General features: G+C 38.7%; 1 protein-coding gene across 1 annotated transcript in view; it reads right to left on the bottom strand.

Annotated features, from left to right (window-relative positions):
• Positions 1 to 17799, bottom strand: part of svilb (supervillin b) — a 37819-nt gene that overhangs the window by 12277 nt on the left and 7743 nt on the right. Inside the window, 16 exon segments of the mRNA XM_042719182.1 lie at positions 4 to 138; positions 948 to 1028; positions 2079 to 2123; positions 3590 to 3725; positions 4909 to 5497; positions 6987 to 7557; positions 8448 to 8534; positions 8718 to 8982; positions 10250 to 10345; positions 10920 to 11056; positions 11195 to 11259; positions 11397 to 11431; positions 11809 to 11979; positions 12675 to 14887; positions 15106 to 15182; positions 16305 to 16396. Coding sequence (XP_042575116.1) covers positions 4 to 138; positions 948 to 1028; positions 2079 to 2123; positions 3590 to 3725; positions 4909 to 5497; positions 6987 to 7557; positions 8448 to 8534; positions 8718 to 8982; positions 10250 to 10345; positions 10920 to 11056; positions 11195 to 11259; positions 11397 to 11431; positions 11809 to 11979; positions 12675 to 14887; positions 15106 to 15182; positions 16305 to 16396 — 4795 coding nt within the window.

The raw sequence follows: 17799 nt of genomic DNA on the forward strand, positions 1-17799 counted from the left end.
TACCATCCTGGCAGCCACAGTGTACTGGCTGGAGTCATTGGCCACGCCCCTCCCTGTGCTCTGCCACGCCTCCTCCCGCGTTGAGATCATCTGCTTCCTTTCTTCAATGGACATCTGTCCCTCCCCCTCTTCAAGTTTCTGATTACAGTGAGACAAAACAGATAAGATGGTTATAGATCATTCTGATAAGTTTACAGGAAGGAAAGACCAACGACGTGGACATAATGGACAGATAATTCACACGAGCAGGTCATCAGCAAACTCAAATTGTGAAGCCCATGTCAAAAGTGCTTTTAAATCATTAGAATATTACTATCCTCTTTGCTGTTCATACAGTACTGAAATCTGCCAGTCAAAAGCAAAAGCCAAAAATGCAGTAATCCTTACTCAAAGTGCTCTACATTTCCATTTAAATTAGATTTACGCATTTATGCCGCCAACGCTTATTTAATGAATGCATTTGCCCTGAGTAAATCTACAGAAATCTGGCTGTGCTGTCTGTTTTTGTCAGAGAAATTTGTGTTTTCTACTATCATCCACAGTGAACCGAAGCATAAATTATGCAAACTAATAATACGAGTCTATTATAAACTAAATCAAACCAGACAATTTTTACTTGGTGTATTAAAGCATAGATATGTCTTTATGTACAAGTCTTTTAGACTTTCTTAGGGTTTATACAGCAATTAATTTACTGTATTTACTATTGTAGTTCAGCCATACATACTTAAATACATGCATACATAAATAATCATGAACTAGATTCAAATCAACAAGAAAAAACAACAACAACAACTCCTATCGCATCTGACAAAACCTAATGTTCAGAACATTCTAGAAAATTTGGTGGCACGAGGATGGAACAGACAAACAAAGAGCAAATTCTGACCTTTCGTAGAGATCTGTTAGAAATGAAATGGTTCCAAAATGCACACGCTCCCTCTTACCTGGCCTTGTTGTTCTACATATTGGCATTTTGGGGTAGATGGGAGAGGAGGAGGAGAGTAGGTGGAAGAAAAGACAGGCTCCTACAGACAGGAGGAGGAGGAAACAGGAAGTAGATAGAAGAAAAAAGTGAATGAAAAAAATGAGAGACAATGATTACAGGGTGTAGAAATGAATGGAAGAAGAATATAATCCACAGAGGTCAGAGAATGAATGAGGGAAAAAGTCAAAAGAAAAATCTGGACCAGTGGTTCTCAACTGGTTTTACATCAGGCAAGATTTTCAGTATTTTGCATTGGATATCAAGGGACAACTAACACAGCACCAAAACTGGTTATTGTTCAAAAATTTAAATATAACAATATTATTACGAACTGCCAAGACTCTAATATATTAACATGATATAAGCTGATAGCATAAACTGACCTTTATGATTTCTATATATCATAAAGGTTTCATGTTCTTGGTTAGCTATATTTTATTAATCACATTTCACATTCGTTTCTGCTGACCATAATGATATCAGAACAGACCAGTCACCTATTTTTGAGATGTGACCCATCAGTTGAGAAGCACAGATCTGGTCCATCTAGAAAAGCAAGGTGCTTCATCTAAAATGTTGAGTGAATTTATTACAGCATGTTCCTAAACATTCCAACAGCAGTACAGTTTTAGAGAAACGCAAATATTAACTTGCTATAGCCACCTGTCTTATTTGTTAACATTAGTTAATGCATTAACTAACAAACTAATAATAAGCAATTATTTTTTACAACACTTATTATTCTCTGTTAATGCTAGCTAATAAAAGTAAAATTATTAATGTTAGTTCACGTTAGTTCCCTAATTAACTAATGTCAACATAACTTTAAGTTTAAAAAATGTCTGTAAATGTCGAAATTAACAAAAATTACAAAATGCTGTAGAAGCGTAATGCTAAATGAAACCTTATTGTAAAGTGTTACCAACTGAAAAGTGTAAAATATTTTACAGTGAGCTATAAAATGAGGTTAGTTTAGAAGATAAGGCAAGCAGCGTGTCAGTCCTTTTTGCAGTTTGCAGTAGCAGGCCAGCCAGTCATCTTGCAGCTCAAGCCAAACTCGTCTAAGACAGACACTGATGTAGGCACTTACCCAGAGCTGCTCAGATGATGCAAACTCTCGGATAACAGTCTCGTCCTAAACACACAGGAGATGCATATGTGTGTGTGTGTGTGTGTGTGAGGTGCACAGAGCTAAAACTGGAAAAATGCTACATGATACCCATTTCGTGTGCAAGACCTGGCCTTTCAGTTCAGGATAAATTGAAAACCCTTCATTCCTTTAACCTTTGCACTTGCTGAACTGAGAGTAACACAATAATGCACAAGGTTTCTATATAAAACACATAATTACACAGCGTCTAAAAAGATGAAAACCATGAATTTAACTACACCACGCTGTGAAATGACTCAGACTGTGTAAAGTATATGTTTCAGGGCTAGGCAGTGATTTATTAGCTTTTTTTACTGGAGTAGTTGATGGTGTTGTTATTATTAAATTATTATTATAACATATGTTTTTCGCTTTTTTTGGTGAACAGTTCACCAAAAATGAAAATTCCCATCATTTACTTACCTTAAGCACTTTACTTTCTTCCAAGGAACACAAAGAATGACTTTGTAAAGAATATCTAAGAATATCCATTTCAAGTCCTTATGGCATCATTAGAGATGTTGTCATTCTTATACGTCACTCTATACAGCGTAAAGAATTTAATGAAACATTTATGTGCTTTTTGTGATTTCACAGCTTGATAGCACCAGTCCCCATTAAATGTCATCGGAGATTTAAAGTATTTGAGTAATGGTTCACTACTAAAGTATTATTTTGAAGAATTTGTCCTTTAAAACAGTACTGTTAAAACTGAATATTTTTTATTCTTAAAAGTACAAAATACATTTCATCAGGACTTAAATCTTTCCTCAGTGAAAATTTATTTTTCTTGTCACAAGCCAATAATTCATGCTCACATAACTTTACATTTTCTTTTATATATACTTTTATATTTTGTTTTATTAAAATAAATATATTTTCCCTCACTGTCAATGAGAAACCCAAACAACAAGAAAACAGTGATTTTTGAAAGGTTTCTTTAAATAAAAACTGCATCAAAAATACTAAAAGGCGAAATCTCTACTGTTTTTGAAAATCAATTTAGAAAAGCTAAGAACTATGACTATGTACTTTCTTATTGAGTACAATTTTTGACAGTATTTGTACTTGAACCTAGGTACAATTCCTCAATACTTTGTACACCCCTGAATATAAATATATGAAAAACAATGACAATGTGAAAACTGCAGTATTATTTCATATGAATGTAAAAAGTGAATTTATGGTAAGAGCATTACAACACTATATTAGTGTTTCACATCATAGTCACCCCTGTCTATTTTTAGACATCACACTGGTTATTACTTGCACATAGACATGTAGAAACTATTATAATAATGGGTAGCTGGTGGGGACACATAAGAGAACTGTGGGAACACTTTACTTAAAGCCTTTATATATAATGCGTTATAAAAGAAATGCATTAATTTGTTCTTGTAACCCCTGTGATGCATTTCCAGATTTGATGTTGCTAGGCTACAGATACTTACCTTTTTCTTAAAGCCTTGCTCCTCCATTATTTGACTACTCTTCTCGCTTACAGACACAACTTCCTGTTTAACTTCCTGTTTCTTGTTGATCCTGTTTTTCCAATCTTCCTCTCCACTCTTCTTCAACATGGCTAACCTGAGAAATGGAATAATCAAACGCTTCACTCCATTTTGAACAGACGTTTACACTGTAGATGTGAAACTCATGCAGATAACTAAGAGTAATGTAATATAAAATGAAAGAAATGACAACAGAAAAATGTTTGTTGTACGAAACACTTTCAGAAATCCCACCCATAATACCACAGCATGCAAAATTCGTCACAATTCAGCTTTCTCATGTGACTTTGCATGGTCTGTTGTCTCTATCTCTCTGTCTGTACTCATTTCATCCTGCCCAGCGGGGAAGGCTGGGAGATCTAAAATAGTCCTGTCCGCATTATCAGAGCTCACCAAGAGCAGAGATGACCCAATTTCATTTATAAGACAAGACAGAAGGAGAACAGCTCCAGTCAACCTGCAACATCTAAAGCCATCAGCCATACACTGCAATATGACATAAGTGTGCTTTTAACATGCTGTTTAGCTGCTATACCTTCCATATACACATACAAATCTAGATTTCTAGCTTAAAAAATGTTTCTTTTGAACTTTCGATTCATCAAAGTATCATACAAATGTATCCCACATTTTGTTCCCACAAAAATACTAAGCAGCAGTACTGTTTTCAACATTGACAGTAATAAGAAATTATTCTTGAGAAGCAAATCGGCATATTAAAAGGATTTCTGAAGGATCACGTGACATTGAAGACTGGTGTAAAATTGTAAAAATGGAGTAAAAAGCTTTGCATCTCAGGAATAAATTATATTTTAAAATATATTTACATAGAAAACAGCCGCTTTAAACTGTAACAATATTTCACAAAATTACTGTTTCTGCAGTACGTTTTGTTCAAATAAATGCAGCCTTGAAACATATTTCAAAACATTTAGAAATCTTATAGTCTTTTGAATGATTGTGTATTTAATTATATTCTTTCATTTTATTTCTTAAAATTATATGTTAGTAACAAAATATACAGTATGTTACTTTGTAGCCAGAGACAAGTTTGTTAGGGTAAATAAAAAATACATAGACTATTGTTGAGCCCTGGACAATCATTTTGAAAGGTTTATTTGCTTAATTAAAAAATATTTTTTTATAGTGACTCCTACGCTAATATGCTATATTTTATGTGAATTACTATAAATAGGATTTGCATAATGTATGTAATGTATGCTGACTTACAACGTAGAAGTGAAGTAACCAGCACACACCTCTCTTTGATTGACATAGATGTCATGGCCTCCGGATCTTCGTGGATCTCTGGCTTTTGGTCTTTGGAGACGACGAGTCCAGACGGGCCGTATTTTCCTGGGATCTCTTCTTGGAGCTGTGTTGGAGGTGGTATGAAGCAATGGGGTTTTGGCTGGGTTTGAGGGGGTATTTTGGGTTGAGGGGGAATGTAGGCATGTGACTGAGGTGGAAGGAAGGATTGCGGTTTGGGCTGCGTCTGCGGCGGGACTCTGGGTTGCACCTGCCACTGGGGTTCAGGGAACAGCTGGGTTTGCCGTGGAGGAGCCTGAGAGTCAACGTGGATGTGAGGCTGAGAGTCAGAAATGAGGTGTGTTTGTGGTTTGGCCTGTGTCTGTGGTGGTGTCGGCGGGTTGTAGGGTTGTGTTTGAGGTCTAGCGTGGGTTGGTGTGTAGATTTGAGGGTGCTGCGCTGGTTTTGGTTGAGGCTGAGGAGGCGTGTAGGACTGGGTTTGCTGGAGGTAAGTGAGAGCGTTTGAGGTGTGTGAAGAACTTCTGGAGGAGACCGCAGCTGTGCTCACCGTCCTCACGGGAACGCTGGGATCAGAGACATCTGGAGAAACATATTGAGATCCAGCATGAGAGCAAATACACCTACAGACTTACAGGGTAAATCCCACAAAAGCCGTCAGAAACGTGTCCATTTCTCCACAAAAAAAAAAAATTCTTTATGCAAAAAAGCATTATTTTTTTTTAGGAGTTTTAAAATTTGCTTGTATTGTGACATTAATTGTTTTGTGAATTTTAACTGAACACCCACTAAATCTCCATTAATGGAATGCAAAAAAATATATATATTTTCATTTTAAATTAAAATGTATTTTGTTTTACATCATGGTAGTATTTGTTGTACTACCTTTAAATGCAATGGCATACATTATTTTTACACTATGCTGATTTTATGCTGATTTACTTGAATAAAAAACATTGTATTTCAATATTTTGTTCTTTAATACAGTAAATGTTTTATATATAGGAATCTAATGAGAATCATTACTTGAAGGGAAATGTGGCAATGAGAATTTTAAATAAAATAAAATAAATTAAATAATATATACATATTAAAAGAAGGTGGTGAAATTATTAATTATTAATTATTAATTATTATTATTATTAATAATAATTAAAATGTTACATAAATATTTTGTAATTTGATACAGTGAAAAAAATATATAAATTTCAATATCTAATGGAAAAAAACAGTATTACATTCATGACAATTAGAAAATTAAAATATTTTTTTTTTTTTTGGGGGGGGGGGGGGTGGAGTTATGAACTGGACATGACAAAATTGACAAGATTTATCCAGTTAATAAGACAAATATGTGTGTAGCCACAGCTATTCAGTGCAGCAGATAAAGGGAAAAAAATCATTACACATCTGCTTACACACACACACACACACACACACAGAGAGTCATGTTTATCACAGAGCTCAATCAATATCTGACACACACAAACAGACAGCAGCCTAAAGCACCACTGGCACACAAAACACACACATGCACAGTGTTAAAAACACCCTTAATCCTATGAAATCCACTGTCGCATTCTGCTATCATGACTGTCCTTTAACATGTGGCAAACATGAACCTAATAACCCGCTGTGTTTTTTACTTGTAGGCTGACAGCATGTCTATCAGTGTGCGCTGAGACACACTTCCAGCCGTCTTACTGCTCCCGTCTTTCATTCATTTCCGCCTTTACTACGAAACAATTCACACACATGCCAATTGCTTCCAAGCAAATGGATAGTAACAGCTTTGGCGGGGAGCGCAAATAAAAGCCACAGAGCCACTTCTGCCCGATTCATTTCAGCAACATTAGTTTTACACGACAGACAAAGAGAGCCGCACACTTGATGTATGATAAATTATGCTAATCACATTCGACTCGAGCAGCATGTAGGCTGGAGGCCGGTTAACCCAGTTAGCCCAATCAGTGCAGCATGTGTGTGATTGTGCGCACAGAGACAATAGACACAGCTGATTGGTTTGCACACAATCTAAACCCCTTTTCTTTTTCGTTCTATCTATCCTTACCTGAGACGATGGCTCTGGTACCGCTTCCTCTTGCCGTCTGATGGGCGTCTGGCGAGAGGTAGCCTCCCTGTGAGACGGGTGTACCCTCTTTCTCCCTCTCCCGTGGGCCACTCAGCTCTGCATCTCCCCTGCCGTGAGGGGGTGTGTGTCTGAGTGCATGTGTGTGTGGAGGGGAAGTCGCACTGAGGAGCTCTGTGTCTCTCTCCTCTCTGCTTAAAAACCCTTGTCTTCCCCTCTGCCCATTCTCGTCGGCCACACCCTTGGTGTACGCTGATTGGCTGGGCAGCTCTGCGGGAAGCGGAGACTGAACATCAGGTGTGGGTCTTTCCCCACTCTCTGTAAGACTGAAGTATCGAACTCCTCTCTCATAGGTTGGAAACTGAGCAGAGACCACCTGATTGGGTGAGGCCTGAGTGGTGGGTGGAGCTGCAGAGATCCCCATGCGAACATCTGCGGTCATTGATGGGGAAGCACTTATCACCGTGGCAACAGAGGCCTGGGCGGTGACCGCGGTAACAGAGTGGACCAGTGATGCAGAGAGAGGCTCCAACTTCACGCTTCCATTTTGCAGCTGGAGAGATAGAAAGAATGATCATATTCAGACGGCGTTCCCATTTACAGAGCCCAGAGAGGTCAGAGGTCAAATGCAGGATGCATGATTCCGAGGCATCTTGCAGAGATCGGATGTGCTTTGCATACCAAACAACCTCATTGGTAAACTTCTCAGACATGCAACAAACCTGATTTTTTTTACACCACTAATCATCATCATCATCAAGGTCTATTTCTAATCCCATGTTCTTGAGAAAAACTGTCTCTCATAGCAAGCACAGAATTGCCTATTTAAAGGAATAGTTCACCAAGAAAATTATGTTTGGTCATCATTTCTTTCAAACCTCTAAAAATCATCATTTTTCTGTAGAATATAAAAGGAGTTATTGTGCAGAATGTCCTGGCTGCTTTTTCACCCCTATGAGTGTAAGTGAATGGGACTTTTGAGCTTTAAAAATACACCATAAAGGTTATTGTTACTTGTTCCTTGTGATAAAGAAGTACATTATATGGCCTTGTATGAGGAAAAGATTCAATTTTGGAGCCTTACAGCCCCTGTTTTCCATATGCTTTAGCTGTGCAAAGAAAAAACAGCGTAAACATTCTGCCAAACATCTCATTCATTAAAAAAAAGTGAAAAAATATGAGTAAATAGCAATTTTAATTTAAGGGTAAACTGTACCTTTAATAATTTAGCACAGTGAAATGCAGTTACCCAGATAAGAAATTAAACCGGTCAGTCTCTTAATATAAAGTAATGAAACCATTATAACGCAACTCAGCAGTAGCAAATATCCAGTTGGAAATGCAACATTGTTGGGGCCTCAGCCATTAACCAATCAGCAGCTGCTGCCAAGGCAAAGCTCTCACTGACCAGCCAATCAAAAGCCTCAGTCCAGTGTGTCTTACTTGCTCGCTCTGAGTGGGACCAACAGAATCATTAATCACAGCAGGTTGATCTGTGAGACCAGACGGATCTACGTCTTTTTTAAGTTCCTGTGAATAGCACAATGTCTCTGGAGTCAACTACAACTTCTAAATGATCTCTCTTTAATAATGTCAACCTAAGGTAAAGGGCATATTTTCTAGACCACTAGTGACACAAAACTTAAACGTAAAAACTATAATAGTCTCTAAATACAGTGAACTAGCACACAGATAAAAAGAGGGAGGCCTCACCTGATCAACCTCGTCCTGGGTGATAGGTTGAGTCTGAAAGCGGGTGTTGGCTCTACGCTGGCGTGTGTCCGGACGGGGTCCGTTTGCTGATTGGCCAGAGGGTTGTGACAAGCGACTGAATAATGCCATCTTCTCAGAAAGGCTTAGTGTTGATAAGTCTGGCTCCTCGGGACCCAAATCCTCTTCTCCCGGAACTGCCTCCTTCGAAACATCTTCTTTCTCCTGCTCGTGGTGGGTCGATCCATGTGCTGATGATGCCTGCAGACTGAGAGGAGAATTACAGGTTGCTATACTATAATAAAGTATTCCAGTGAGTAAGTAAACCAGTTTATTCATTTGTTTATCCAAGTCTGTGTCTTTGAGATTCAGTCATCAGGCATGTGAGAGCCATATGACATATTATACAGTCAGCTGATGACTTTTGTGTCCATAAATGACTGCTACATGTTCCGTTTAAAACTAACAAAAACAAGTAATTATACTACATAGCTGTATAAAGATAGTAACATGTTAGATACTTCTGCATTAAAAATTGTGCAAAAGTGTCAAACTTTGTTTAAAAGTTTAATTATACAATCAGTGGCAAGAACTTAGAAAGACAACAGGTGCAAAAATGTTGAAAAATGTTTTATACTTGTGTTTACACAGAGAACTTGCTGATCTCATATTATGGTAAAATTGAGCACTTAGATGAGATGACAACTGTGTTATAAGTAGACTGAATCAGTGAGAGTCTGTTGTTTCAATCAGATAAATTTCATCCTTATAAACACACAGAAACAGAGTTCAACTCACTGCCTGGTCAATATTCCAGTCCACAGTCTCAGTTTAAAAAAAGACATAGGACTCACATACATTGGTGTTGTGCTTTTGTACTTGTAAATTCATTTCATTGATTTGCGTTCTCTTTGCCTTTCTAATTTAAGTAAATCTCTCACCCTCTGTCGCTCTCATAAAACTGTTGACAGACAGGTGACACCTTTGACATTTCAGAGCACATAGAGAGTGCCAAATGTGTTTTGCTACTTACCATGTGACTGTTCACAGCTAATCTGGGTGACCATGCGCTAATGTAGACACCCAAAACATCTGCACATGCTTACACACATTAAAATACTCTACTTTTTCATATACACAGGCACTTGCTCACTTTTCAAAATCATGGAACTGCATAACCCATAATTGCATGCCAGACATTCAGTTTTCACACTCCCAACAACAATTTACAACAGAAAGTACAATCCACCAGCAGATGGCGCACTGGCACAAAGATTCCCACAGAGACTTGCAGCATTTTGCGAACTGATTAATCTAATGCACCAGTCAATGAATGAACCGAGCAATTTGTCTCTGTCTTCTAAGTATGGTCTGAATTCTCTATTAATATGCAATCATGCTGTCAAAGAACACATTGTCCTGTTTCTATAAAAAGTCCAAGTCAAGCAATGAACAAATTAAGAAACAGCATGCAGCCCAAGACGACCATGCCTATATTCTCATACACAAAATAAAATGAAGCATTCAAATGATACCTGAAACTAGTTATGGAAGTGCTGACTACAGCAGGACTGGGGATTCTGGGAGCAGTGGTTTGAATAGTGATGACTTGGGAAGGGGGAGTGGGGGAACTTTACAGGGGGACAAAAACAAAAAGTAATGTAGAGTGAAGTAAACAAGAATCAGTGCAAAAGTAGGGGTGTATAACGAATCATAAAAACATCAGGGTCAATGTAAAAAATTCAGCATCAAATAAGTGATTATGGGTGTGTGAGTAGACAATGATGGGTTTATCCCTTAAAGGAACAATTCACCCACAATGAAAATTCTGTCATTCTCCTTCATGTTGTTCTTCCCCCCATATCCAGTCATTTTTCCAAAAACGCAAATGAAAAAATTTCATGCTGCTCTTTTACAAACATTCAAAGTTCCTAATGACCACAAGCTCCAAAAACAAAAACTCTACCAAAGTAGACCATGTGAGCTTTATGAATTCATACAAAATACAATACAAACTTAAAGTCATTATTTGTTAATAAACCTTGCTTCATCAGAATTCTCGGTGTTCCAGAGAAAATACAACATGAAGGTAAGTCCACAGAATTTGTCACTTCTTGCCAAACATCTTTTAATTGTAGTGAAGAGATTCATTTGATGATATGAAAGCTAGGTCCTTTACATAACCAAAAGCAGGAAATTACTTACGTAGCAGCAATGACAACTTCCTCTGTTGTGACCGGCTGTGTCCGTGAACGATCCTGAACTCGTCGGAGTCTCCGCTCAACTGCAGCATTGCGTGATCGAGGTTTGGGGACACCTCCATCTGAAGTCTTCTCCAGCTCCTGCAAGACAAGAGGTAAAAAAAAAAAAAAAGTTTGGTTAATATCCAAAATTACTGACACTTTTATGCTAAATATATTATGTATGTGTTTTTTTAATCATTAGTTTTATATGATTTCATATAACAAGTTATTTGATACCCTGAAAAGAGACCTCTTGGCTGCCACGCTCATTTTAGCTCGTTCATCCATTTTTTCTTCATCCACTAGACAAAAAAAAGAGGGTTAATCTTAGGTTACTGAATATTCACTGTTAATAGAATGGTTTTAAAAATGAATGACTATGGCCAAATCACAGCTGCTGATATTTGCTTTGTTTGATATCGCTTAAATTTTGACTCACATTCTGCATGTTGAAGCTCTGGACTAAGACGGGACCTGAAGGTAAAAGTACAAAAAGAACAAAAAATAATTGACCCTGAGGTAGAGTTATGGTATAATGACTAAAGAAAATAAAAATTAGCTACATAGAACAAATTCACATTTCAGATTCTAATTTAACCTTTCTAAAAATGCTTTCATATCCAAATTCAGATAATGAGGTAGTATATATATATATATATATATATATATGATATATATATATATATATATATATATATCTAGATATATATATATATATATATATATATATATATATATATATATATATTAAAAGACTGAGGGATACTTAAGTATTAAACAATGACAATTTACCACTACTGATAATATATTAGAGTCTTCTGTACAACACCTGACTTCCTGTTTCACTGTACCTATCAGACTCCAGCCTTTCGGCTGATGTGATGGGTTGGGTTCTAAACCTCTCAGATGACTTCCTGTCATCTCCTGGGGAAATGTAACGTCTGGGTCGACGTGCTTCTCTCTCCCGGTCACTGTTGACAATTGGATCGATCTCCATGGGAACCTGGTCTCCTTTAGACTCCCTTTGTTAGACAGGAAAGATTGTCTTAACAAAAGAAACATTTTTTCAGAATTTGTTTAGTACCTAGCCTCTAAAGCAACATTCGCAAAACAGAAACATCTGCAGAAAAAAAAAACAACAACAAAAAAAAAAAAATTGTGCACAAAAAAGTTCTCGGGGCACTTTAGCGGCACTTTAGCAACAAAGCTTGTTTAGATAAATCAGTCTGGATCATCCCAATTCCCCCAAATTTTGGAGCAATACATCATAAAAGCAATCAATAAATCAACAAATCACACAATACATTTTATTTAGCAATGATATTCATGCACTTGATGAAGATAAAATTTTCTCCACGCAATGTCAAGGCAAGGTTAAGATCAAGCAGTTTGTACCATGGCATCCAATCTACAAAATCTCATCCTGATGCCCATATACTGTAGTTAGAGGAGATTAGATTAAGTTATTTATATGCAAAGTCATTGTTGAAGCCAACAATCCTCCATCCAGACTTAGCTGCTTGGATGACAAGTGGCAAGTTTCAGCAATTACAGATTAAACCTTTAAATGATGAGCAGCATACAAGTGATTGCATAGGATTAAAAAAAGGCAGAATTTCACATCCAATTTTTGGGATTATTACTTAGAGGTTAGTGGGTTTAATCATTATCTTTGATAAAACTTTGATTTAGCATGCTGACGTGCCAGTTCACATACAGCTCAGGTCTGCGTCCAGAAGCATTCTCCAGGTAGGAATGTCTCAGTTTAGCCACAGAAACTCTTGTATCCAAGGTGCCCATTTCACCATTGGCCACACCACTCAGCTCTCTAGTATGAAGCCCTGTACCCATCACCATTGCAGACTCTTGACTGGCAGCACACTCCAGACTTCTCAATGCAGCAGACCGTTGAGTTACTCCAATATCTGACATGGAACGGATTCGCACCTTTGGCCTCAGGTCACCTGCATCCTGGCTCACTCGATGTTGAGCTTGTGGGAGGGAGGAACCTTTCTGCAAGTAGCCTCCAACATCCCCCACCCTATGGTGTGGAAAATGCTGTTCATTGGTTAGCTGTGTTGGAGCGGTGTCCATTTCCTCAGGTAGATGTGTGTTTAACCTCTGCTTTCCTTTCTCAGGTCTTTCAAAATTACCATCTGGCTGGCCCATTCGATGCACTCCTTGCACTTCCCATGCATCCAACTGTCCAATTTTATGTACCCTACGTTCCTCCAAATCATCTTCTGATTGGCTTATCCTTCTCCGTCTAACATGCCCTTCTTCATTCTCTGACAGATTAATCCGTCGTCTTCTACCATGTCCTTCTGCCACTTCTTTTCTGAGGAACATTTGGCCTTCTTTCTGCTCTACCTCTTGACCGATTTTCTTATCACCATGCACCAGTGGTTGAACAGAGTGTACAGTGTGGCCTTGTCTTCGATTAACTTCCCATTCTCTTTCTTTGAATTCGTCAACTTTCCTGACACCTCCTTGTTCCATACCCTCTAACCGGTTAGTGCTCCAATTATCTTGACCCTCCTCCTTTTTAATTCCAGACACTTGCTTGTTTTCTTCTCTTTGACCAATCTTCCTTACACCACGTGCCACATCTTCACATTTCCGACTATTCTTTGTGCCACTATCTACCTCTCTTTCTTCAGACTGACTGGTCCTTCGGTCATCATGCTGTTCTCTGCCTTTAACTAGACCAATTACCTTTTCACCTGCTATTGTTCCCTCCTCCATCTGAGCAATTCCTCTTCCATAAGGCCCCTCCCTTTCTTCCAACTGGTGCAACTTTCTTCCACCTCTCTCCTCTATCTCCTCTGACTGGCTGATCCTTCTGATTCTCTCACTTTCCAAACCTTCATCAGTTTGTCCACGCATGGGATCATCCACACTCTTTTGTCTGCGACGGATCTCTGAGGGTAGCACAGCTTTTCTGCTCTTAAGTAACCCTTCTGAAGCTGGATTCACTCTTGATGCTGATCGACCTTCTCTGTGAATGGGCTGAATGTGATCAGCAATGGTCCTTCGTCTAGTTTCTTCACCCTCTTTGTCAGCAGGTGCCAAACTGGGTATGGGCAATTGTCCTTTGGGATCCAGTGTCTCAGACTTACGAAGTGAAGGTCCAGGCACAGGGTGAGCTGCATGAGCATTTGAAGATGAAGATAGATGGCTAGCTGTATGGGAAGGAGCTGAGTGAACAATTTGTCCATATGCCGGAGGCAGTGCCTGGACTGAACCATACTGCAGAGGGCTGTGACCATAATGCCCATGTGACAGACGTGAATGCATGGTGGGTTCATGTTCATGCAGAGGCTTCTGAGTTGGTACATGTGTTTGAGCTGGTTGGCGAGTTTCCCGATCCAAAGGCACTGGTTGAAGAATAGCCCTATACTTTTGTACAGGTGGTGGGGCATCTCTGGGACCAGGTAATGGCTGCTGGAGATCTTTGTATGCTGGGTGTGGTTGTTGTGAAGGTCTGTGCATTTGTGATGGTTCTTGAGCATCTTGACTATTTCGCTTTGGTAGGGACTGCTTGATTTGTCCAAAACCAGACTGATGACCCATGGTGCTAGGGTGTATACCAGGACTCTGTTCATAGTTTGGAGGCTCTGCACTTTGGGCACGCTGATGATTTCCAGTTTCACTTGAAACTATATTTTGAAAGGCAGGCGAGTCCATACTGTGAGCGCGCTGGAATCGTGGCCGCTCTGCACTATGTGTCCTTTGTTGACGGGTCACCTGATTAGGTGGTTGGATTGGGGGTTCAGAGCTCCGTGTTCGTGGTTGGTTTGCAGATTGAGGTCGTGGAGCTAAATATGGAGGGGCAACTGTTGGATGACGTCTGAGAGAAGATGCATCTTGCCCTGAATCAGAACCCCTTCCCGAGATGTCCTCCCTTGTCTGTCTCTCTCTTACTCGTATCTTCATTAAGGGAGGAAAGAGAGGAATTAACATTCATCCAATTAAAAAACATGACCTACTATCATCCTGAGAGAAAGTGTCATCAAATTTATTAGAGATGATGACAGATTAAACATTTTTTGTCCCACACATCAAGAATAAGAACCACCTCCTCATCTTAGAATAGTATAGGGGCTTTCACACCGCATAGTTTAAGGACCTCAGTTCTAGGAACTAACCAGCATGTTGATTCCTAGAGAACCTATTTCCCCCTTGGGCTGTTTTCCTGGGTGCATTCGCACTGGCGGCAGGAACTCTGAAACAGCCGACAGCGACTTCTTTATTCACAGCATTTACAAACATCAACAACTAGTGAATGGAGGATGCCATGATCGGAGCTGTTGTTGTTGTGTGTTGTGGGTTTCGAGATAACAAAAATGGAATGTAAACACAATTTATGTGACTAAAGGAGCATGAAAATCTGACTAAATCTCCCATGACAACTTGCAGTGTTACCTTCGAGGATGAGAAAAGAACACAGTGCTGCAGACAACAGGTAGCTAAATGCCATTAATGCTGTTTTCCATGTTCATGGAGTAAACATTTTTACCTGGCTTTTTAAAAATGCTGGTTAGCCGATGATTCATATGCATTTGGCCAATCAGCATACACTTACGTCAGTGGTAGTTCCTACAGAACTGTTATAGACCCTACTCTGAAGTAGGAGCTAATTTAGTTCCCCCAAACAGAGTTCCTAGAACTAAAACTTACTAATTCCTGCGGTGCAAACATGCCAAAAAATGGGTACTTCTGCCAGTAGTTCTAGGAACTAAGAAAAGGTTCCTCTGGTGCGAAAGCCCCTTATGTTTTGATAAATTCTACAGCTAGCTTTTACCTGACATCAATATGTTAAACATTCAGGGTGATAAAAAAAAAAAAAAGGTCAACATATTCTCATTTCAGAAATATGTTCTTCATTAGCTGGAAAGCAAAGTGCAGTTATTTGCCACACTTTTGATAGACTAATATAAACACATTAGCACACAATAGTGCCTTGGTAATCATTAATGGCTACTTGTAACCATTTATTGGCAAGTGACTCCACGACACGTGACTCCACGACACACAAATAAGCTCCACCTGTTACATGTTTTTTTTAAGTGAAAAATTGAAAAGGAATGAAGACAAGTCTTATTGTTATTAGCTGGTCTCTGGTGAGGGTCAAAGGTCAAGGGTTAAAAAAAACTGTGGAAGGATGAAGATGATTAACAAGGGAAATGTTTGCCAACATCTACTATGACTGTATATGGAGAAAGTCAAGATAATGTAAATTAATGTGTGCAAATGTATTTTTGAGTACTTCGTAGGATATAAGGTCAAGTGTTGGAAAATGGAGTTAGCAGGTCAACTGGGGAAATTTAAAGGGTTGCACTCCAACTCTGATACCTGGATGGCCAGTTGATTTGAGAGTATGATTCACTGTCCGTGTCTCTCCTGAGGGACCACTCACTCTGAGAGAGAGCTGCCAAGCTAAAGAACACAGAGGCCCAGACCCTAGTTATCACAGTAACATCATCATGACATTCAGCACTATAACAAAATACACTTGTAGCTTTACCAGTCCTCATCTAAATGGAAACCATTGTGATGTCACAAATACTGTAAAACATCTGTCCACTTTTCCTGATTGCTTCCTCTCTTTCTTGTATAGTTATTCATTTTCATAAAAGGCTCCTCAATTAGTCTCTGACATCATTACTGCCTAAAGCTGGCCGTGCACTAGAAGGTTTTCAAATCTTAACCGATTTTAAAACCATGGGAGACCACAAACATGAAGAATGTTTCAACCGATTTTTAGCTTTATAATCCACTGAACGCACATTAGATGATTTGACCAGACCGCGAGACCACATAACAATTTCACAGTGACATGAGATCTCACGGAGACACACAAGATCAAACGTGACTAGAGAAGAAAACCAAATGGAAGACGATCAACGTTGTCAGCTGGCTCTCCCAGCGCACATTCAGTTTCACAGTGAAAAACAAAGTATAAAAAGGAATATGGGTAATATATTCTGCTTTCGTGGCATTTTTGTGGCTGCCAAGTTTCAGCTATAGAAGGGGTGCAAATCGGGCTTAAAATCAGCCTTAAAATCCTCTAGTGTGTGGCCAGCTTTAAAGATCTTCATTTAAGTACGAAGATCTCATCAATTTGGACATATTTCTCCTCAAGGATTGTCAAGTTATGTAACACTTCAGACAGAACACATGTACAGTACCTGCATCTTATACAGTTATCAATTTAGAAAATATTAGGGGTCTCATATAATAACAATCACTTTGACATACACAACTTGTGGTCAATAAATCTCAACATGCAATCTGACCCTCAGTGTTTCAGAAGTAATTTGCTGCTCTTCTTTACTTATTTCAAGATACATTTTATGAATGTCTGAAAACAACCAATTACTGTCATACTAAATAATGCGCAATTCTCATCCAGTGCTGTGGGGAGACTAAGCTTTGAACGTAGTGGGCAATGCAGTATCTTTCAGCAGAGCTTCTTTGTGAAATTCTTGCTGATGTCCAGTGAACAGTTCTACATATTTCACCCCAGCTCACCAGCTCTCTGGCATGACTGTAAACCTGACTAAACACAAAAGCTGGTCCATTCAGCATTTTTTACCAGGAGTATGTTTAAGAGCTTCAGCATTTACTCATCTGAGTAAGGCCCCAAAAAAAAAAAAAAAGCACTAGTCCTTGACGAGGTCCACCACTTTATTGGAAGATAAATTATGGGAATTGTTAATCCTGTTGCTTTTTCTTGCTTTATAGAATGATTTAAAGTTAGCAAGTGTTCAGATCCTGAATTTCTCATTTTCTGAATAAAAATCTCTTTTCTTTTCATGAGAATTTGTTCTCTGGAAATC

Source organism: Cyprinus carpio, chromosome B2, assembly GCF_018340385.1.
Source record: "Cyprinus carpio isolate SPL01 chromosome B2, ASM1834038v1, whole genome shotgun sequence".
Taxonomy (NCBI): Eukaryota; Metazoa; Chordata; class Actinopteri; order Cypriniformes; family Cyprinidae; genus Cyprinus; species Cyprinus carpio.